Here is a 21,523-nt window from a genome sequence, read left to right as displayed (position 1 = left end):
AATGCGCACCCAGGCCATGCACGTGGGATTCATTTCGGAGGGGCATTCCGTACGTGCACGGGGACACCCGCGAGCCTATCGCCGTGCGCTCAGCCCCGCTTCGATCAGAGCCCAGGAACCTTCTTACCCAATTCTGAGCGCTTTACCGGGACACGTCACGCACGCGAGAGGCACGAGCCACGAGGGCGATAGACTCTTGTCCGCATATGGATAGCGTTGTGGGTGCTGCCTCTCGGTGCCTCTTGTAGGGAGGGCGCACCGTGCGCCGTTGCCGTCCGCGGCCCTCTAGCGAGGTCTTCGCAACCCCTAGACGGTCCCGGCGCAGATGTGAAACGCGTTTCGGGGGTTGCGCACCGTCGCGGAAGCTCTTCGCCCCAAAGGCCAACACGGAACAGAGCGAAGAAGCTATCAGTCCGGACTTTTTGAATTTGTACTGCCGGCAGTGCAAATGCATAGGTGTGCTGCTACTGCGAAATCCTGCAGGAAAATGATGCTGTTCGAGATAGACGACAATAACCTCGGTTTTCCTACCCAGCCTACTGCAGTGATTTTCGGTTTACAGGTCATTCCTGCTGATGAGAAGTTCTGTCGGGACTTAGAGTGCGTTCCGGCCGGCCTGCGGGATAATGTTATACCCAGCGTGTCCTCGATATCGTTGGAGTCCCCATCCAAGCTTGGGTGAAGGTGAGAGGCTGACCTTTCCTTCCTCCGTTTGTAGGCTCGCAGCGACAGAGTGCGAACGCACCTCCCAAGCGCATCATTTCAGTCACATGTCGGTCACGCAGTCCGCCCGCACGTCACAGTACTCTTCACTTACATCCAAGTGCAGGACTAGGAGATATTGTGACGGCATATTTCCTACTGCTCAGGTATCGTACGGCCCAATAATTAGCTTTGTGCAATCTATCTCAACTATCTCCCTGGAAGGTTGACATACAAAAGTCTAGCCAGCGAGAGCCTGAGTCTGACCACCGAGGATATTCCAGCCGCAAGGGATGCATTGAGAGGGTGCTAATGTGCGCCGTTGAAAATCAATAAAGTTAACGTTCATGGTGTTATGGTGTTTCGGTTGTGTATATGACTGCGCGGAGTGACTATATGCGCGCGCGCTAAGGAATATGAGAGCTCGCGCTCTGGGCCCCGGTGCGCGAGACTTGTGCGCTGAGGCAGACGGCGTACACCGTCACTCCTCAGTAAGCCCAAGAACCACCTGACTCAGATCAGTAAGAAGTCATCAATCTATCATGTGCGTAGTCTTCCGTATTCCCCTCAAAATTGCGAGACAATATAATTCTCCATCAGGCCCTCACTGCACTCCTGCTATCAACCAGATCACGGAGACAGAAAGCAGGGAAGAAAGCTTACTCCGGGGATTCCCCACTGCATCGCCTAGCTGATGACTCCAAGCCCGAGCTTCCGCATCCCAAAGTTCTGACACTGACAGCGTCTGGAAACCAGCTGGTCATCCACGGAAGCCTTGTTACAAAAATATCGAAGCGGCCGCAAAGCTGTAATGCCCACGCGCCAGAAGGCCCGGCAGATCGCAGGCGTCATCGATTATTTCAGAACTCACCCCGAATAGGAGTCGTCCAGCTCCGCGCCTACTGCCAAAATTCAATCTCAATCCCAATAATGAGCGGAAGCGATACCCACGCATCTCCCTGGATGGGCAAGCAGAGGCACCGTGACCGGCGCCGTGGCGAGCCACTCACCGTGATCGGCGTGCACGCGGTCGATCTCTTGCGTCGCCATTGTCCGCCCGCTATAGATTCACAGCCCCTGCCACTACCTCACGAATCACCCGACTTCTCGCCCCGCGCTAGCCCGCATGGAGTCTATACGATCTGCCGCGGCCGACAAGTTCTCCGAAATTCAGCATCGACATCGCTACCCCCGTGGTCCACTACTAGCCTGCGAAAAAAAAACGATGGAGCTGTCAGGGTCTTAGCGCCAGTGTGCCGCTGGTTTCTCTGGCCCCGCAGCACCCCAGAAATGACCAACGACCTGGGCCGCACGGCGGAGCGGCGAGGGCGGCCACGTCGTTCCATCAGTCCTGCCTCCTGGCTTCGTCTCTCCTCCCTATGGCCGGTCCATCCATCTGTCCCTCACTTCCACCCTGGACCAGCCATCGATACCCCAGAACTTTCCAGCGGCCTGGAACAAAATACGAGAAGAAGAGGCGATGACGCCCTTCCATCAGCCTTCCCGCTCGTGCATTATCTGCACGCCCATCTGCCGGTGCGGTCTTGGAAATCAGCGCAAGCTGGATGCCCGTCCGTCCGTCTGTCCGCCGGTCGGCCATGTTCCCGCACCCAAGCACTGGCCACCAGAATTCCGAAGCTCTGGGTGCCATGCGCGCGGTCGATGGACGCTCCGACGCCCCAAGCACTACGCCCCACTCGGCTTCCGCCTGCCGCCAGTGCCCACGCGATCAATGGGTGCGTGCCCTCCCCGTGCAACGGGCAGCACGGCCACAAGGAGCCTCCCGGAACGACAGACTAGCCAGGGACGGCGGACGAGGGCGCGCGCGGCCGCTGCGGTCGGCGATGCGACCATACTGTGGCGACGGGCTGACGAGTCCTGTCTCTTCGTCCGACTATCCGCCAGCCGCCTCGCCTTTGAACGCTCGGGCCACTTGCTTTTGCTGCATTTATTCTGTCTGCTTTCATGTCGTACGGGCTACTGTCCTGCTCGACGAGGCAATGGCGGTGTGGAGGGCCCCTCTGGCTTGTTGACGACTTCCTTCTCTTATGGACCTCAATAATGAGTCGCACTCCGGCCCAATGAGCCGCTAGACATGCTACGCACACCGTTCAACCGCTAGGTCCTGTCTTATTTCTCTCTCAGGCGGTCCTGCAGCGCGACCTTTCTTTACCCGGACGGACTGTTGCTCTGAAGCCCGTACAACCTTCAGTATTGACTGCGGTGCCACACTTGACTCCCACGACGACACCCCATGTGCAGATCCATATACATCGTACATAGAGGCAATTGTATGCAGAATAGCTCGCATGCGCTGACTTTCACGTACGAGCCGGCAGCATCCAGACATATTTCATGATACCGTTGCTTTGCTTCTTTTCTCTCTTCGGACAACGAATGAATCACACTTTCCGTCTGACTACGGCGATGTAGAGGGATGATCAAGAGCTGCCAAGATCGGATGTGGGATCAAACTCTCCGCTACTCGGAGGTATCGAAGACTTGACGAATACACGCCGGACGACAGTGGTAGACTTACATACACGTACTTCTACCTGCGAAAGTCTTCCTATGTCAGGGAGAGTACACAATGAACACTCGATACCTCGAGGTGAACGTAGGACGGGAGAGTATGATCACTTGGTTTTAATCTTCATCGTGGAACCTGGCACTTCCCAGATCACGTGATGTGCGTTTCATTGTAAACGCCGTTTAACGCGCCGCTCGCGGAGCAGCTAGCAACATTGTACACAACTCAATTCTGTGCTGATAACCTGATTCAGATAGGATCTCTCTCCTCTCTACCACCACCGTCAGTCATCTTCGTGTCACTGAAATCCGACTACAATCAGGCCCCAATGTCGTCTCCAACGCGACACCCCGAAGACTTGAAGAGGTTGCGCCACAGTTCGATATCTTCGAGCGCCTCAGCTCCCCCAGCCAAGAGGATGAACAGCGGACTCGATATTATTGAATCTGGCCTTGAACTCGTCCCTGACAGGCTCCGTGCGGAAAGGCACAAAGAGCTTGATGAAGTGGTTTTGAATAAGGTCGACAGATTTTTTGAGAAGGGTGAATTGAGACTGGTCGAGCTTGGTATTCTAGGCGAGTCCGTGGTAGTCAACTCCGACGGCATACTGGATCCTTTCTGGACGGCTACGCGTCTCGCAGAAGAGATGAGGGAAAATCCTGCACTCGAAGACGAGCTGCAAGCAGCGTGGAAAGGGGGAGATTTTCAACGAATACGGTTGCTTAGTACGTGTCTGACCGTCAATCCTGATACATGATGACAGACCTTGCTGAAATCTGTGCTGAAACTGATTCTTTACGCCAAATTATCCGCATATAACCCCTGTACGAACCTCAGAGCTGCTCAGCAGGAAACTCACAACGGTTAACCCATGTTCAGATCTGTCTGAGCAAGGTGAGCCTTCTTCAAGACTGCATTCGTCCTGGCTAAGGGACTGGATATGTGCCCTCTCCTTCCTTCAGATAAAGGTGTGGACCGTCCACCCTATATGCACTCAATCAAAGTCGTTAACGCTTTCCTGTTGAACAGCAATGGCTGAGGCTTGGCAAGTCAAATACGTTGGGGATCATCACGAGTGTTTACTGCGCGCGATCGATAAAATGACCGATCCGGAGAGGGTACGAGGGAAAATCTATTGGAACTACCTTCCCATAGTTCAGAGCTCTGGCATGGGGAAGTCTCGTCTGGTGGATCAAGTCTCGACGCTGATTTTCACGATTCCCTTCAATCTCCGGACGACGAATGGTGCGGACAATGACGATCCTACTCGTCGTAGTGGAAGCTGACTCTCTTTGTTTTTAATCCTAACACAGAATATCCCACCCCAGACGAAACTGTCCGAGACGAAATGCTGCGTCTTCCCCCGGGCAGTGTGAGCTTGTACAAGGGGTCTGCGGTGCAGACAGAAGGGTTTGCTCACTTGGCGAGTTCACCAGAACACAAGGAAATAGCTGTTACGATGTACTACCTGCGGGCGCGTTATGCCGCAATCCTCGCTGGTGTCGTTGGAGTCATTCACAAGGAAGTAGAGCGGCTTACGGAATCTGGAGCCTTGTCGGTGAAGAATGACGATTCGGACCTGGATTTTGCTAGCGAGTGGCGTAAACACCTTCTCAGCGTTCGATCTGACTTGTACGCACGAGGAGTAACAGAAGGATTGAAATTGGTAAGCATCTTTATATCTCAAAGCTGATTCGAACCTGTATCTAACATGATTGTAGCTAGAGACGTCTTTGAGGAGTGGAGAGCTGGAGGGCTGGAGAATGACAGACGCGTTCTCCCGTGCATGTCAAGATCTGTGCAAGGTGGTCCCGCACAGAGAGCATCAGCCTTGGATTCTCTTTTCCTTCGACGAAGCCCACGAACTTTCGGATATGGGCTTTTTGTCCGAGGACTTGAAGGATCCATCAAGTGAAGTCTTTCGAACTCCACTAGACGCCCTGCTCTACGTGCTCGATTATGTGAAAGATGATCACGTTTTCGCTGTCCTTCTCTCCACCAACTCCAGCCTGTACAAGATCTCCACTAACTCCAACCTGCACAAGATCTCCCCATCCCGAAGCGTGGCAGCGTCTATACGAGTGGTTGCCGAGCCTAATCTTAACAGTCAACAGAGTGCCCGCCAAGCCCCATATGTCGAATTGCCGTTTGATACTTGGAACGGCAACGCCATCTGCGTTGTGGGGTTAAACACTCTGAAAAGTGTCTGTGAGCCTGAATATGTTTGTCGCTTTGGTCGGCCTCTGTCAGTATTCGTTCCTTCGCTTACAAATGGGCAGACCTGATCCTGGTGTCTGTTTTATTCTCGCTAGATGGTGGACGCGCGTGCAGGACAAGCCCAACATGCTCAATGACATCTTCTTCTTCGCTCAGGCGAAACTTCTCTGTATGAGTGCGCTCCACTGGAACCCTTTGAAACCCGCGGGATATTCTGCTCTAGCGATACTAAGCAACCGCCTCATTCTCGATATCGAGCCTCAAAGGGAGGCGAATCGCATGCTGGAGGACAAACTTGTGGCAAGCCACATGCGTGTCGCCTACTCGGCACCTTCCCATCTACAGTACTTGTACTCGAGTTATCCCTCTGAACCTCCGCTGGTCGAAGCCGCCGCGATTTTGTGGAACACTCCCGGCTTTGACGCTCTCTCGCACTTGGAAAAGTTCCTTGAAGACGGCCTCATCTGCAAGAGCGACCGCGGAGAGGCGGTGTGCCAGTTCCTCTTCATACGGGCTTATGACGAGTGTATCCATGACGACGGGATTCGGAAGATCGGAAGTGAGAAGGCGCGATACCACCAATTCGTGCCCGTCGTGGATCTCCTTCGCAAGTTGTTTTCCGCCGAAGTGGCCGGAAAGATTCTTTCCGCACCTCCCAGCAACGATCCTAATGGTTCGGACCTCGAAGCCGCCTTTTCTACGGCTTGGATACGGATCAGCCACTTCGCTCGTGCGGGGGATTCGTCTATCCTGGAACCCAACTTGGCAGGCGCTATCATAGCGAGGGGCGCAGCGTGGCAATGTCGCGATGCTCAGCAAGACATTGCTTTTCTCCTTGAGTGCGTGCACGGCGACGAAGATACCCCTATTGAGAAGATGGCGGTCTCTAGGATCGCGGTTCAGATGATGAATACACCCTGGGAGCAGGCGGTGTCTGTGTCATCGAATGTCCTCTATGGCTCCCCCAACGTGCCGTTCAACGAGAGGCCTCATATGATCATTGTCCTCGATTTGGGTGTGTGGGGCGCACGTAGTAGGGCAGCTCCTCCGGCGCAGGCGTCAGTGCTCAGTACTGGTGCCCCCAGCAGCTCGCAAACCACGGCAATGTTTCTGTCATCTCCGATGAAAGTGAAGCAGGACCCCATCAATCCAGCACGCCAGACCCGTAGCAGTCCTCGACCGACGAGCCCTCGATACTGGATCTCTGTCGTTGGGTGTTCCCCGCAGACTTTCAACAAACATATCGTCCCGAGCAGGGACCGAATCAAGACGTTGCTGACCTCGCAACCTTTACTGGCAGAGCATGCCAGGCAAGGAAGGCCATACGTAGAGAAGCTCCTTCAGCTCAAGCCCTATTTCGTAGAAGGCGCGCGGGGACCTTGCTTCACGTGGAAGGAGATAGAGAAACCACTTGCTGCTGAAGTTCGACGTGAAGGACGTGACGAGGTACAAGATTGGGTCGAGATACTTGTTGAAGGAGATGAGGTACTTGATGAAGATGAGAAAATCTCTAGTCTCGAAAATGACTCTGACCCGAATTGAACTGTCTGGCTGAAATAGGGTATTCATGTTGTCTCGATGGGAATGACACCACTTCTGGGCTGTGAGATCTTCTGCCCGAAAGTCGAGACGAGAAGTCTCATGAACCTCGTACTTAGAAAAGGAATGAAGTCGATACCTTTCCTCCGAGTGCATCTTCAAGGCGGCAAACGGGATGTGGTCCCTCCGTCATGCCAGGTCTGGCCACGGTATGCACCGGCGGGATACGGCAGGACATGGTGTTTTTGTCTGTAAGTCTCATCGCCCGCGCCGCAAGAGGCCTTCCATGTCGAGGTGAGTTCATGATGATCGCCAGAACGCCCTCCTAAACTGACACGTCTCATCAAGGCGCGGTCATTTGCGACATTCGGCAGAATGCAGGCGAGTAGTTCTTGGTAGCCTCACCACATGGCTCGATTTCGTCCCTCAGTGGAATCACTTCCGCGGCAGTCAACACGATACTGATATTCTCTAGCCGTGGAATTTACAAGCGGCGTACATCGTCTCAGGAGGTCTCTTATTGCTGTACATCCCCTCACATGAATATATGTGGTATTTTCCAACTTGCGATGTGTTTGGGTCGAGAACCGTAGCCTACAGAAATCTGCAAGACAGGCTGCACTGTCTCGATGATTCGCAAGCTGTGGCAGAGTGCCTCACGCAAGGAATAATAATTAGGAGGCTAGCATTCGGACACAGCACGATTTGTCATTCAGGAACGAGGCAATACAACACGAACTCATATGTCCTTAGGGAGAGGTAAGAACAGCAAACCAAGAACGTACGGACGAAGCAAGGACGATCTGAACACAGGGAATACTAAAGCCACAGGAGAATGGCCAGGCACAATAGTCCAACGAGCCCGACCGGTGCCTGGAACTGCGCATTGGCCCCGTTGACGAGCGGTACACTCTCGCCGATGGTGCTATTCAAGCACTTCAAGAACGAATTGTCCACCCATCCAGGAAGAGGGATCGCACTAGCGTTGGGGTTGTTTAGCTTCGCCGTGTCGTTGTAGCCGTCGAGAGCGAGCGCGACACTGCTCGCGCGGTAGTACTGGACCACTTGGGTCGGGCGGACGGTGGAGCCAGCGAAGACGGACGGATTAGTCGAGGAGCCGTTGCCCAGGGTGCAGGAGTCGTGAACCGTCGCGATGAGCGCGATGACTGTCGCGTTGTCTGCAACAACCCAGAACGTGTTGTTGGACGTCTTCGATGTGAAGATCGCCTGTGTGAGAGGCCCTCCCGGACGGCTTGTGTTGGTCGGGCTACCATACTGTGCAGGATGGGTTAGTGCGCATGGAAGGAGCACTGAATCTATCACCGACCTCAGGGGCATAGAGGTATGGTGCTCCATACGGCTGCTTTTCCCAAACCAAGGGCCAGAAGCAGAACGGGAAACCTCTGTCAGTGACGCTACCCGCGGGGAGACCGGGGTAACCGCTGCCGTACGTCCTGACAGAAGGTAAGTACTGTGGAATGCCATTAATGATGTGTGTACTCACGACGTTCCGTACACCTGTCCCCGTGTCCCGCCCCCGTATGTGAGTCCAGAGAAAGGTTGGCCTTGAGGAATCACGACTGCGCGTCCTCCGCCGCCACTATACGTCGTGGCCGTCATGCGGACGGTGGAGCCAGGCATAGTGATACTTGAGGATTTCTCACCGGTAGTGCTGCCGGTGCTTTCACTGCCTGTGTTTCCGCCTTTGCTGCCACTGCCGGATCCATGCCTTCCACTGCTGCCTTCGCCACCGTGGCCGGAGGCACCACCACCGTGGCCGGAAGCACCACCGTGGCCGCCACCACCACCCTTCCTGGGATCGAGGCGGTTAACCTCGGAAGGGGCTAGGGGGGAGTCTGAAGAAAAAGCAGCCATGGGAAGAAGAGAGAATGGATGCTCGAGACGGACTTGAGGAGCCCCTTTATACTATACTCGAACTGTGGCGTCCATTGTTCAAGCGTTGCTGTGGTTAGGCCGTCCTGATAGTAAGCGTATATTTAGCACCGCCTTTGTGCATGTCTGTGGCGGTTCCGTGGCGGACACAGTGGCTAGCCAGACCGCTTGGACCCGCATGGTGCTGCAGGACCGTCAGCACGTGTACCCTACAAGCTTGAAGAGACTGCCTGATGGAAGCGGCGTGCTGGTTCAGTCTCGGAGCGTTCCGAGGCTCCGAGGGATGGATAACGCGGGAAATGGCGGATATTTAACAGATATGCAGGTATCATGGGCGTATGTCCTGATAGGACGTAAGCATCGCAATACATGAGCAGCAGAGTCAATGATGCGTGTATGTAGTCATGACGTTCCGCGTACCTGCGACGCGTTCCCGCCACCATAGGTGCGTCCAGCGAGTGGTTGACCTGCAGAGACCACTACCATGGGTTCACCGCCCCACATATACTCGCCGGTGGTCTTCTTTCCAATAGCGGAGGCAAGAAATGCGATGTCGAAGGATAGCCAAATATACGGGCTACTGGTCTTTCTATCGGGCTCGGGCCAGCATCCCCAGGATACCCAGCGCGCGCCACTTGTGCTATTGTGACTGGTGCCACCGTCACCATCTAGTTCACGACGCTCTTCACAATAGCATAGGGTGTACATGTTGAGATATAGGCAGGAGACCCCTTGTATACCCGACTCGAGTTGAGTGTGGTTTGTTTGAACTAAAATAGCTCGATGGCTCATCTTGATAATAAGCACATTTTAAGCCCCGCCGTTGTATACGCTAGTAGCAGTCAAAGCACTCAAATATGCCTGAAGAGGCTCGCCACCCGGGTTATCCACTTCGCCGATATTCTCTTCGCTGGGGCACCTATTCACGTTACTTGTTCAGCGAGTGGTTTTGGGGATGACGCTCAGGCACGTGACCGGTGACGCCGGACTAGGGGGAGAAGACCACACATGAGCTATAATCAATCTTCATGCCTAGCACAGCCTATAAAACGCTTGTATGAGCGCGATGGCGTCAACTGTGATAGCATATATGCATACGAGCGCAATATGGAGACTCACGATGGACTGTTAAAGTGCAACAGCGTCAAGTGAATAGGAAGGTAATCAATTGGATGGTTGGACTCACTGTGCCAAAATAGCTGTCGTGAGGTCATCTACGAAGCCGATTGCACAGTGAAACAGCGCCGCAGGAGTGTGCCTGCGGCACTGGTGTAACATATAGCCCGTCTCCGTTCATGACCCCAAAGATCTATACAAGCAAGTCCGCGCTTCTCTCGCCGAGCCGAATCAACTGCTCACGCTATTGACAAGCTTGTTTAGCGAGCTAACGCTCGACAGTGTACCACGTATTACAATATGACTATGACTAAAGGATCGTCAGTGAGATGTCGCTGAGGTGAACCGTACCGTGTAATGCTGGCTAATCTCCCCTTGTTGCTTTCATGATCAGTGTGTCGCTTCATGACAATTGATAAAGAAAAAGGTCAAATGCGTGCCAATATGCTCGTCTACATTCGCTCTAGGGGCTTCAAACTTAACAACCGCATCGCCGCTCCCAGAACATCCCTGGCGCACAGGTACATCCACATTCGCGCGCGGGCCTTCTCCACGTCCGACTCGCCCTTCACAATGACCGTCTCCCATGCGCTCGAGATGGCGTGGGCGAGGCGATAAGCGAATGTCACAACGCCGCTTGGCTCGTGTGTGCGCAGCGCGGTCTTGACCACGTCGGGATACGAGCCGAGCAGGAGCACGATCTCGCGCGCCGCAGGTTCCGTCAGGAGCGTCGTGTCAATCTTCGCGGGCGCAGGAAGCGGCAGCAGCTCGGGATTCTTTCGAGAGATCGAAGAGATGCGGACATGCGCGTATTGCAGATACGGCCCGGTGTCGCCCTCGAACGAGAGCATGCGCTCCCAGTTGAATGTGTAGTTGTTGATTCTGTGGCAGCAGAATGGGTCAGCGCCGGGCACAAGGGAAGACGAAGTATGCATACCGCTTGGCAGCCATGTCTTGGATCTTCACACCTGTGATGCCGATCTCCTGCGCCGTCGCCTCTGGCTCCTCGATGTTCTTGTACTTCTCCTCGTTCTTACGCATCTGCTCGTGCATGACGGAGCCCGCCTCGCGGATGATCTCGTCGAGGAAGACGACCGTGCCTTTGCGCGTGCTCATGCCCTGCACTAGCCCGTAGTTGACGTGCTCGAGCCGCTCCGCCCACGGGAAGTCCATCAGCTTGAGCACCTTGAAGAACTGCGCAAGATGCAGATCTTGCTGCGAGGACACCACGTAGATCATCTTGTCGAACTTGTACTTCTCGTATCGCTCAATGGCACCGCCAATGTCGCGCGTTAGGTAGATCGACGTCCCATCTACGTCATTGTGAGTCCCCATTCAAAAAAGAGCAGCGATATGCATACCCTTCTTCCGTACGACGGCCTTGCCGAGCTTCCATTGCTCCAGGTTCACGAGCTTCGCGCCCTGGGACTCATCGATGAGGCCCATCTCCTCCAGCCGCTTGAGCGCCATGTCCTGCGACTCCTTCCCGACCTGGCTCTCGCCCGTGTACACCTCAAAGTGCACGTTCAACCGCGCGTACTCCTCCTCGTATTTGCGGACCGAGAGCTCCCGCCAGACCCGCCAGTCTGCCAGCGCCTCCTCGTCGCCTTCCTCCATGCGCTTAAAGAACGCTGCCGCCTGGGACTTGACCTCAGGGTCCGCCTCGGCGTCCTTGTTTATTTTGACGTAGACCTCGAAGAGGTGCTTGATCGCATTCTTCTCGAGCGCCTCACGCGAGCCGTACTTGTTGAAACCGACTGCGATCAGACCGAACTGTGGTACAGCGTCAGCTTCCCGCCAATCATAGACAATGTATGCACTGCACCTGTGTCCCCCAGTCGCCCAGGTAGTTCATGTTGATGACCTCCCATCCGCACGCCTTGTAGAGGTTCGCGATGAAGGCGCCGATGATCGTACTGCGAAGATGGCCGACATGGAACTGCTTCGCAATATTTGGCGAGGAGTACTCGACAATGACGCGTTTCCCCTCGCCCGAGGTGTTCGTGCCGTATTCTGGCTGGCCTGACGGTGTCGCGTGCGTGAGCGCGTGCACTTGGTCCAGGACTTGCCGGATGAGTGTCGTTGTATTGAGTGTGAAGTGAAGAAACGCTTTGTCGTGCACCACGCTCTCGATCCATTCGTCAGGTTGAAACTAGGGAATCCAGGCCATTCAGTATCTTCGTTTGAGCACGCCAGACCAAACTCTAACCCTAGCACGATACGAAGCACAATCAATCCCCCAGTGAAAAGATCAAGGTAGGCCGCGGAATCGAGCTCCTGGAGGAGCTTATAGATTGCCCACTTCAATAATCCTCCCCCACACGCTCGATCACAAACCCAAGGAAACATGTGAGACCCACCTGGTTCAACACTTTTTTCGCGAGCTCGTCCACCTTCCCTGGCAGACGGAATCGGGGCAACGCGACCGTAAAGTCGACGCCTTTCTTGCCATAGTCCACGCCCGTGTACGCTTGCTCAACCGTGAGCGGCGGCAGCGCGTCCGCGACCCGCTTGGCGATCGCCGTGCGGAAGGCATCCAGTACACACCGCTCGGGATCAGTGCCGGGCACTTGCGGCAGCGGCGGTAAGTTAGGCGAGATGACGAAGGGCGAGCTCGGGCCTGCCGTCGGTGTCGGTGTCCTGATTGTGGACATTTTCCGGAGATGCTGAGATCGGAGGAGGAGGAGGCGGGGGGACGAGTATGGTACAGATAATGTTACAGGAAGCAGGGGGCGTAGCCTCAGCAATGTAGCCACAGTTTTGCACCGGAAGCACTAGACGAATCCAGTTTAAGCGAGTAGCTCTATCGATGGCGATTTTACAAAAGTCTCGGTCGAGTCAGAGACAAATATTGTGAGCGCTTGCAGTCGCAGCCACTGGCCGCTGCACTGGCCGCCCGATTTAGCAGGTGCTTAAGAACCGCAATCGTCACAGCAATCCAGATCAACCCGAATGGGATCACAGAGTTCGATTAAAAGCGAGATTACAAAGGTGCATAGGCATGAGACATCATATCACAGTATAGTAAGTAAGGAGCAAACGCATCGGAGACAAGAAAATAGGATAAATTACGCAACGCCACCTCTATTAGTAGAGCCGCTTAAGCGAAATGTACGATCCGGAAATGGCGTTTCTCGTGCGACGAAGCAGCACATTTTCACCACTCAATGACATCGGGGAAGAACTTTGCGATCAAGCCTTGATAGTAGGGCTTGAGCTTCTCCGGGTCGACCGGGTCGTCGCTCTTGCTGTACAGATCATATGGGTTGAAAGCGCGCACTGCGGCCAATGCACGTTCATCGGCAGCGTTTGTGAGGTGGGAGTATGCGCCCTCACGATGCCACCTGTCGCGTGGAAACATAGTGAGGAAAGCCGCGTGCCTGGATAACAAGGAACACGTACGGGTAAAAGCTGTGGTATCGAATCATATATAGCGCATCCTCGGGCAGGCTGCTTTGGTTCTTCAAGACGTTGTAGAGGTACTGCGCACGGCTGTTAGTACGTATTATGGTAACAAAGTAAAGGGTAGTACCTCGTCGTGCCCCCACGACAACATTACGTTCTCGAGGCCGCAGTTGGGAGCGTACACACCGTACTCGGTCGAATAGACAGGATCGTGAGCGTCAGGGTTGCCCTCGAATGTCGTAGGATAGATGTTCTTCTCGGAGAACTTGCATCCGACAACGAAGGTGTCCTGGATCAAGGCATTGTCAACAGACGGTCAATTGAGCAGCTGCATCAAGTCGACATACACCAACGACATCCCATTGGCCTCTACGGTGAGGGCGTCAGCAGCCCATCAAGAAGCAAATCGGTGAATGACGTACTCAGAGCCGAAGAGATAGAGCAGCTTCCCGAGGTCGTGCACCAGACCGGCGGCCTACAGGGCGTCGTTTCAGACAGGCGATTACAAACACACGGACACGTGGGACTGACCTGCATCCACTCGGGTTTACCGTCCCTCCGGATGGCCTCCGCCGTTTGCAGCAGGTGTTCAATTTGCGTCAGGCTCGTCTGCAGAGTTACTCAGCAAAGGCACGTGTAGCAGAAAGCAGCGTACACACGTCGGGATCAGAGTCGTCCACCAAAGTGTCGAGCATCTCCATGGCCTCCCAGATGCCTATTGGCGCGCAAGGCGAGTCAGCACACGTCCACGCCTCATACTTGACGCTGATGCGTACCCATGCGCGCCCGGACAGTCTTCTTGAAGTTCTGGCGCACGCGGAGATTGAACTCTACGGTTTGCTTCTCTGGGTCGTCGAGGATTGTCAGGCGGCGGAAGCGCATCATAGAAGGCTGCGACGAACCATGCTGCTCGCGATAGAAAGTCTTGACGCGTTCGCATGCGTCTTCGTACTGGCGGAAGGCCGTTTTGTCCTTCTCCGAGTCGAAAGCAGACGATGCGCTCCATTCGGTCTTCGACACGGCACCCTTCAACTTGTTGACTGCAAAGCCGTGATCGTTTAGTAAAGGCAGGCCCAGCGTAGTGGGCCACCGACGAACCTTCGTCCACTGCATCGGAGACGGTCTCGAAGGCTTGGGTACCAGCGATGTGCACCATGGCGTTAGTAGTGTTGTGGATGGTCTGGGAGAAGTCTGAGTGTGTGTTGTGGTGAAACCGAACAGCCCCTCGTACCTATATATATGAGGAACACGGGAAGCAAATTTTCCAAATGCGGTTGGCTGTGCGTAACAAACACAAACCGAGCAAACTGTCTGGTCGCTAGACAATTATGTCAGACGCCGATGGCAAAGTGGCGCTGTGCTGTCAAGGGGGAGACGCTGGTCTGGGGAGGGGTGGCAACGCCGAATTGCGCCTTGTGTAAAGGGGAGGAGTACTAGAGCACCCCATTGCGCATCTACGGAGCCTTTGTATGTCGCGGTGGCGGTGGCGGACACGTCCGAGTCGGATCTCTGCATGTGTTTTCCGTGGCAGCGTTACCCCAGAACACACACCTGCCGCGTTTGAATGCCCTAACAAGCGCGGCGATCGCTTCCCAGATGAGATAAGATCACAGGAGAGAAGGCGGTCCGGTATCCGTATCAGGAAGAAGTAGCCGGTTCACCATTCATAGACGAGCTTTCTCAATGGCAGGCCATTCTCGACCACCCCTGGCGCATGCTGACATCACAGGATATCCACAGCGACGTCGATACCGCACAAACTGATTGCAGAAAACGGTCAGGCCATCGCACGAGGCATTGCACGGGACGAGCATCGCTGTACTAGCCCCAGTTGGCGGATGGCCTTCGTCTTAGGCCTGGACATGAGATCTCTCACGAACATTTGAACTGCTGATGGGTAGTGGAAGCACGATTGGCGAAGACCGTCGTGAGAGCCGGTGCGAACGGAAGGTTAGGGTGACATTCACCTGAAGAGGTTAGCCCGGTATTCGGGTGGGTTTCAAATAGTTCGAGTGGACCACCCACTACATAAAAGCGATATGTGCGGTCCGAAGGATACTGTATACAACGAGTGCACTGGGTTGATAATCAACCTGAACACGTACCTGACTATGTCGTGGATTATGCAGTTACTATATTGTATTCTGGGTGGCTCCTTGTTAAACATAAAGTCTCCCCGGCCTTTAGAAACATCGCTGTCAATTTATGGTTGAGGACGACGCGTCGCGATCGAGATTTGAGGCGTCGATCGCGTCGTAATATCAGAGTCACGTGCTTAACGCGCTAGTGGCGGTCGGTAGATCCCGCGCGCGCTATCGTCAGTACTGTCGCATTGTCTCTTCGCAGCAACCTCTGCGCCAAACTGCCATGTCCGCAGACCACACACATCGAGTCCATGATGCCGATACTCAGCACCAACACTGGAAACCGCCGGTGTCGGAAGACTACCCGGACTTCCGAGAGTACCCAGAACTTCACGTACCACGAAGACGCCGTATCCCTATCATTCCTGACCTCCGGCTCGAGCAAGGCTTCTCGAAAATGATGCAGCCATACATTCACGTACTCCGCGACCCCGCAAATGACAAGGGACAGGAAATAGCATCCGAGGGTCTGGGCGGAGCGGTATCGAATGAGATTATTGAAATACAGTGGGGAAGGGTTGCTTGGATCACAGCGAGGGAGTCTATTATCAGTCCGTTGATACAAGGGTCCATCAGGTATGTAAACTTTTGGCGTGGTTTACGTTCTGGCTTGGTCGTTGCAATCCGTCTCAGACATGACCCAGACGCGTTGACGGGGCCCTCCTAGGCCGCTCAGATAGCGACGTTTTCATGTTATCTTCGCACTTGGTTGTTGTATTCACACAGCTTCCTTTGTGGGGGATGCATTCTGGCAGTTTGGTAAACAGGATACAATTCCCTGTAAGCAATTCTACCACACCGACGGTAACTGCCGTGGTAGTTCGCGTGGTCTCTGGGGCAGCGCGCTGAGATATCTGGCCATTCTGTCGCACGTAATGCGATATCGAATGCAGGGAGCCCGGTCCGTGCAGTTTGACCAAATGGGTTCGAAGGCGTCCCGATCTTGAATAAAGTTGGTGGCGTTCTGCCATGAGCGCGATGCGATCTGAATATTTTTGAATTGTCGTGTGGATTCGAGGTGACCGGATCGTGGCCCTTCCCTCCGTCAGGGACCTTGTTGCGTATCGCGCTTACTGAACCTTTGACATGTCCAGAGGGTTGGCTGCTGCGGTATTGGTACCATTTCTCAACGAATGGCTTGACGCACCAATCAAGGCATGGTGGAATAAAGGCCGCACCCCCAACAACGGACAGCACAGCGAGGGGTATGGGGTGGGATGGCTGCGTACTTGGTTCGCCGGTCTAACAGCCGGAAGCATAGGAGGAAGCAATCAAGCTACCAGATAGATGTAAGTAAGTTGGTCATGTCTCATTTCAATGAGCGCCACCAACGGGTTTTTGACATAGATGCAATTGACTTCGTATCTCAGGGCCCGTGCGAGTACTGTTCACGTACACGGCGCTAGGGACTTCCCGTACCCGCAACGTCCGTAGGAGCCGGAGGGAAGACCTCCCGCAGCTCGTTTACCCACATGTACCTCGAGAACGCAACATACAGGTAGCGGAACCAGACAAGTTGTGAGCGGTGCTGTGCCATCGCGCGGAGCGCCGTTACATACTCGCGCAGCCCTGATGCGAACACAGGCATCTGCCGCGCCCCCGCGTCGACGTCGGTCTCCGGTATGGGCGGATCTGCCTCCCGGGTGGGCAAGAGCGACGCCAGAAAAGGCGAAGGCAGCCCCGCAGCAGCGGCGGAGAGCAGCCCGGCGGTTCTTGCGTGCAATGCGGCGAGCGGACCGGTGTACTTTGCTAGCAAGGGCACGGAGACGAGTGTGAAGAGGCGGGGCGCGGGGGCGTGCGTTCTATCTGATCCTGATGACCGTAGGGTGGCGAGGAGGTGTGCGGCACCATGCAGGAGCGAGATGTGGTTCGGGTGCCCTGATATGCCTCGGTCGTCGAATGTCAGGATCTGAATTGCGTGCTCAGCGGGATGGACGCGCCGATGGGGAGGAGCGCGGACGGACCGTGGTTATGTTGTGCTGGAGGACATAGGGTCTGACGACGTCCGCGATGGTTTCGGCATCCCACGATGCGGTGAAGTTGTCCTTGAGGTCACTGAGTGGAGAGCGTCAGCGCACAGGACCCCTTTGATGTCTGAACTACTGTTATAGAACGGCTGATGACTGATATGCGATATCTTTATGTGTAGAGTCCATTCTAGGCTCTGGCAGTGGGTGCAAAATGCCGAGCAGACATCGGAAGACGAATGCAAGCAAGGCATCAATGCTGGAAGGTCTGGTGACCTTCGATAGCGGGTGCGGGACGCCCTCCGTTCTGAGCTTGGCGGGGAAGCTCACTGCATGTCCTTGGGCACAATACATGGATTTGTGGAGGCGGGGTTGGGAGCTCACGAACGATGCGCTCGAGCAGCACATATCAGGCGCGACACATCTTCGCACCGTTTATCATGTGCATGTGCAGGTTTATCTACACTTACCCCGCCAAAATTCACCAGATGTTCTAGCAGTCGGTGTTTTCGGAGTTTTTCTCCATGTCCACCCGGCGTCTTTTGCGGCCCAGCCACACCCACTAAGAGATCGTCCAGGGAACGTGCCTGCCTTATGGGGTATTGAGAGCATTGTGTAGTCAGCCTCCGCACTGCGAGATGGAGACATATTTTCGACCAATGATGGACCCATGTCTCGGTCGGAGAATTCTTTCCATATGCCACTGGTCTGCAAACCAGCCACAAACGCAAAGTGGCTCGTGCGCCTCAAGCTTGTGTCTCCATCGCTCAGTCAGACCGATGCTGTATACAGTCAGCCGAGCGCGAATTATCACTATCGGCACATTGAAGCACCTCAACTTCGCTCATGAGCTGAGGGGGAGCGAGACACGCACAAGCGATCCATACACCACCCCAATCCCATATACTGTGCCTTCCTGCCGATCGTGAACAGTTCAAGTAAGCAGAGTGACGTACGGTCTGTCTTCAATCCACCGTCTTCCCGCATGTATTCCGAGCACATCCAGACTCTTCTTCAGCTCATTCCGCCGGACGTCTCCCAGCCCATCGGCGTCGCCTATAGACAGGCATAAAGAGAACAGCTCAGGAATCAGCCCCGTGCCCGCAAGTTCGTAATTATTGAGGCCAGTCAGCGAGGGCGAAAAGAACATGCACTCGTCATCGGGATGTGCAGTGAGTAGCAAGATCCTCAGGGGGCTTGAATTTACGGCGATGTTTACTGGGAGCAAGACATTGACATCGGAATAAAAGGGCTGCGCGAGAATCACAGCGCAGATGGCAACAATCAGAATCCCAGCTTGTAGAGAATTCATAGACGTAGTGTGGCCGCAATATTGAGCTAGTCAGCTACAACAAGCTACAACCGACACCTCCGTCCGAGTCGGTGGTAACGTCGTGCACGTGGTCGATGTCGATCCCATAATCATGTTTTGATGCGAATTTTGACGACGGTTTGAGCGCCGTTCGACAATGTTTCACTGGGCCTCACTCACCTTCGAATCCGAACCTCGAGGTTACGTACCGCCTGCACACACACTTGACTTGCAAAGCCACTCAATACAGGCCATCAGGACGAAAATATCTCGTGTGGGAACCCGCAGTCAGTGCCGGTTACCAACCTTCTTCATGTGTCATGAATGTGGCCAACTTGAGGTTGCCAGAGCGGGTTCCTATGATGCGTCCTACGTTCTAAATGGCTTGGCGTTTTATATCTAGCGCGTTGCGCCGTAAGCGGTGACAGACTGTGTCTATGAATCAAGCTATATCCGTCGCGACTCGCGAGCTCAACCTCGCGCCTTTGGGCTTGTCTCGTCTGAGCTGTGTCGCTCCCTGACCTCGTTGTATTCTACGTGAGTGAGTATACTGGCACTGCTAATAAGACTTGGTGCCTTGTGCACCGCACAGCAACCTGGTCGGGTATCAGGTACGCGATGCATGCATGCATAGCGCTCACCCTTAACGTTAGCTCGGGAATGCTGTGCATCACAATTGACACGCGTAATGAGCATCGTAGATCCCGCGCTGCATATAAGGCCTACGGCCCAGACACTGACCATCCGTCTTCTTCGATTTATTTTGTTCTCATTCTATTTCACGTCATGGTTGCTGTCTCCTCCCCCATCCGCGCACTCATAGCAGGCGCTGCAGCCACCGCCATGCAAGGCGGATGGTCGAGCTCTAGCTCGGACAACGTAACTTGGGGCCAGACGGCAGACTGCAATATCGCGAGCTTTGTGCCCCAGTTCCCCGCCGGCCAGACGCAGCTCGTGGTACCCACGGATATTAAACCTCATTTCATCGGCCTGGCATTTGGGGTGCAAAATTACACCTGCAGCGAAAGCGGCACTTTCTCGTGAGCCTGTCATTTTCTCACACTAGATAAGTGAAGCTGACTAGCCGGTTTAATCACAGCAATATCGGGGCGGTCGCGGAGCTCATTGACGTCTCGTGCTATGTGAACGAAAGCTGGTTCCCCACGATTCAAAACGAGCTCTACGCCGCGTGGACGGACGCCGACTTCAACGACTTCTCCATCCAAGAGATCATCGACTTTGTGCACTTCATCGACCCGCCGCAGAACCTTGCGCAGCATTATTTTGTGGAAAACCCGATCACGGATAGCGGCGTGAGCCCGAAGTGGGACTTTACGTCTTCCGGCAAGTTCAAAGGGAACGCGGACGCGTTCGTCATTGCCAAGGGAAACGGCACGCTCTCCTCGCCGAATGACCCCAAAGACGACGTGACATGGTTAGAGGTGCTCCAGGTGAAGGGTGACGTCGCGGATGAGGTGTTCCGCTTCGATACGGTTGGTGGCCAACCGCCAGTAAACGTAAGTAACTTAGTGATGATATGAGGTGTCTATGATACTCACCTACTCCATCCAGTGCTCACATGGCCAAAGCCTGGACGTCTCGATCAAATACACCTCGAAATACAGTAAGCACTGGTTGATCGTTGGACGTCTGCTGGTCTCTGATACACTTCTCTAGTTTTCTATGGAGGGAGTATTTACTGAGCTGATAAATGACGCCACTCCTTCACAAATGACATTTTACGCAAGGACTGCCGCAGTATTCATATAGCATAGTATTACCGATGATGTACTACTGCGTGTGTATTAACACATCGACGCACATAATTTATTATCATATTGGCGTGTACACGCTTATATTTGTGCCCATTGCCCGGGTGAGGATGGCAAGGTACTTGGGCGCTTGACGCGATATGTAACGCGTGACCACACGCGTCCATAATTCTATCAAGTGACACGTTCCTCCCTTCACTCCTTTCCTTGCTTCACCATTTTCACAGCACAGCAACTACAAACGATCTAGATGGCGGAAATAGCTCCACGCGTGAACTCTGCACGCCTTGGTCAATACGTTTCGCGCACCGTTAGGCTGACATGCAAGACTCTGAAGGCATTGCTGCTTTGTATCCTCGAGGCGCGCCCAACGCGCTGATGATATTCGAATTCACAGGTTCAGGGCGACACTGCAGTCGTGCAGGCATCTGATGGTGGGGAAGTACAGGTTCGCCTGCTGCGGGTACGTCTTGCGGGTCGTAGTTTTTCGTGATCCATGCATTAACCATGGCACTACGCGTCAGGAGGCGAATATGACCACAGCATACATCGAAGTGATTGGTTCGGTTATCGACGCGTCGACAATCAGGATGATGGCATGCATAGACCTAGGAAACGAGCTTGGTATGTCTACACGCTCGTAGCGATTCTGGCTGCTGAATGGATATTTCCGCAGACATGAAGCTCGTCAACGACGTCGTCGAGCTGTGGCACGACCCCCGATTCGCAAAAATGGTTGGACTCGAAGCTTGACAGCTGACGTGCTGCATCGACTCCTATCCCTCGACTCCTCACTGCCGCATCTCGTCGCATATCCAGTCTTCCTGCTATTTGTTCCTCACGTCGCAATGTACAGTATACGCACACATCTGTCTTGCTAATATCCTGTCGCTCTCTCAATGTACCGTTAGGTCTCTTCGAACGAA

At 54.3% G+C, this 21,523-nt stretch overlaps 9 protein-coding genes across 9 annotated transcripts; 5 read left to right on the top strand and 4 right to left on the bottom strand.

The window, feature by feature from the left end:
* Window positions 1-1,939: 1,939 nt before the first annotated feature.
* On the top strand, window positions 1,940-2,527 carry POSPLADRAFT_1040352 (hypothetical protein; the record flags this gene model as incomplete). Its single annotated transcript, XM_024477728.1, has 1 exon — window positions 1,940-2,527. A coding segment is annotated over exon 1 (235 nt), but the record flags the coding sequence as incomplete, so codon positions are not given.
* Window positions 2,528-3,560: 1,033 nt separating this feature from the next.
* POSPLADRAFT_1066447 (hypothetical protein) lies at window positions 3,561-7,018 on the top strand (the record flags this gene model as incomplete). Its single annotated transcript, XM_024482074.1, has 6 exons — window positions 3,561-3,957; window positions 4,070-4,130; window positions 4,260-4,477; window positions 4,546-4,898; window positions 4,954-5,436; window positions 5,483-7,018. 6 exons carry the CDS (start codon window positions 3,561-3,563, stop codon window positions 6,989-6,991), a joined length of 3,021 nt encoding a protein of 1,006 aa, XP_024337899.1. The 3' UTR covers window positions 6,992-7,018.
* A 789-nt stretch (window positions 7,019-7,807) lies between these two features.
* POSPLADRAFT_1145753 (hypothetical protein) lies at window positions 7,808-8,863 on the bottom strand (the record flags this gene model as incomplete). The annotated part of the gene is made up of 3 exons (XM_024485836.1): window positions 7,808-8,263; window positions 8,316-8,442; window positions 8,493-8,863. The coding sequence occupies 3 exons, from the start codon at window positions 8,861-8,863 to the stop codon at window positions 7,808-7,810; spliced, it is 954 nt and encodes a 317-aa protein (XP_024337898.1).
* A 1,533-nt stretch (window positions 8,864-10,396) lies between these two features.
* POSPLADRAFT_1170808 (hypothetical protein) lies at window positions 10,397-12,833 on the bottom strand. Its single transcript, XM_024488108.1, has 5 exons — window positions 12,358-12,833; window positions 11,823-12,149; window positions 11,359-11,770; window positions 10,935-11,310; window positions 10,397-10,879 (listed from the first exon to the last, which is right to left on the bottom strand). Exons 1-5 carry the CDS (start codon window positions 12,649-12,651, stop codon window positions 10,450-10,452), a joined length of 1,839 nt encoding a protein of 612 aa, XP_024337897.1. The 5' UTR covers window positions 12,652-12,833; the 3' UTR covers window positions 10,397-10,449.
* Window positions 12,834-13,154: 321 nt separating this feature from the next.
* Window positions 13,155-14,558, bottom strand: POSPLADRAFT_1145799 (hypothetical protein; the record flags this gene model as incomplete). The annotated part of the gene is made up of 10 exons (XM_024485843.1): window positions 13,155-13,341; window positions 13,400-13,479; window positions 13,530-13,691; window positions 13,750-13,771; window positions 13,825-13,877; window positions 13,934-14,011; window positions 14,062-14,117; window positions 14,179-14,247; window positions 14,305-14,442; window positions 14,501-14,558. The coding sequence occupies 10 exons, from the start codon at window positions 14,556-14,558 to the stop codon at window positions 13,155-13,157; spliced, it is 903 nt and encodes a 300-aa protein (XP_024337896.1).
* A 1,211-nt stretch (window positions 14,559-15,769) lies between these two features.
* POSPLADRAFT_1034615 (hypothetical protein) lies at window positions 15,770-16,395 on the top strand (the record flags this gene model as incomplete). The annotated part of the gene is made up of 2 exons (XM_024477033.1): window positions 15,770-16,122; window positions 16,314-16,395. The coding sequence occupies 2 exons, from the start codon at window positions 15,770-15,772 to the stop codon at window positions 16,393-16,395; spliced, it is 435 nt and encodes a 144-aa protein (XP_024337895.1).
* A 553-nt stretch (window positions 16,396-16,948) lies between these two features.
* On the bottom strand, window positions 16,949-19,080 carry POSPLADRAFT_1146186 (hypothetical protein; the record flags this gene model as incomplete). Its single annotated transcript, XM_024485894.1, has 6 exons — window positions 16,949-17,455; window positions 17,511-17,601; window positions 17,898-18,104; window positions 18,230-18,295; window positions 18,470-18,809; window positions 19,035-19,080. 6 exons carry the CDS (start codon window positions 19,078-19,080, stop codon window positions 16,949-16,951), a joined length of 1,257 nt encoding a protein of 418 aa, XP_024337894.1.
* Window positions 19,081-19,725: 645 nt separating this feature from the next.
* On the top strand, window positions 19,726-20,448 carry POSPLADRAFT_1080981 (hypothetical protein; the record flags this gene model as incomplete). Its single annotated transcript, XM_024482995.1, has 3 exons — window positions 19,726-19,865; window positions 19,925-20,342; window positions 20,398-20,448. Coding segments are annotated over 3 exons (609 nt in total), but the record flags the coding sequence as incomplete, so codon positions are not given.
* Window positions 20,449-20,847: 399 nt separating this feature from the next.
* On the top strand, window positions 20,848-21,350 carry POSPLADRAFT_1147083 (hypothetical protein; the record flags this gene model as incomplete). Its single annotated transcript, XM_024486021.1, has 4 exons — window positions 20,848-20,947; window positions 21,014-21,060; window positions 21,122-21,221; window positions 21,274-21,350. The coding sequence occupies 4 exons, from the start codon at window positions 20,848-20,850 to the stop codon at window positions 21,348-21,350; spliced, it is 324 nt and encodes a 107-aa protein (XP_024337892.1).
* Window positions 21,351-21,523: the final 173 nt, after the last annotated feature.

This window comes from Postia placenta (assembly GCF_002117355.1).
Source record: "Postia placenta MAD-698-R-SB12 unplaced genomic scaffold POSPLAscaffold_9, whole genome shotgun sequence".
Taxonomy (NCBI): Eukaryota; Fungi; Basidiomycota; class Agaricomycetes; order Polyporales; family Adustoporiaceae; genus Rhodonia; species Rhodonia placenta.
This window is presented reverse-complemented; position numbering and strand designations above follow the sequence as displayed.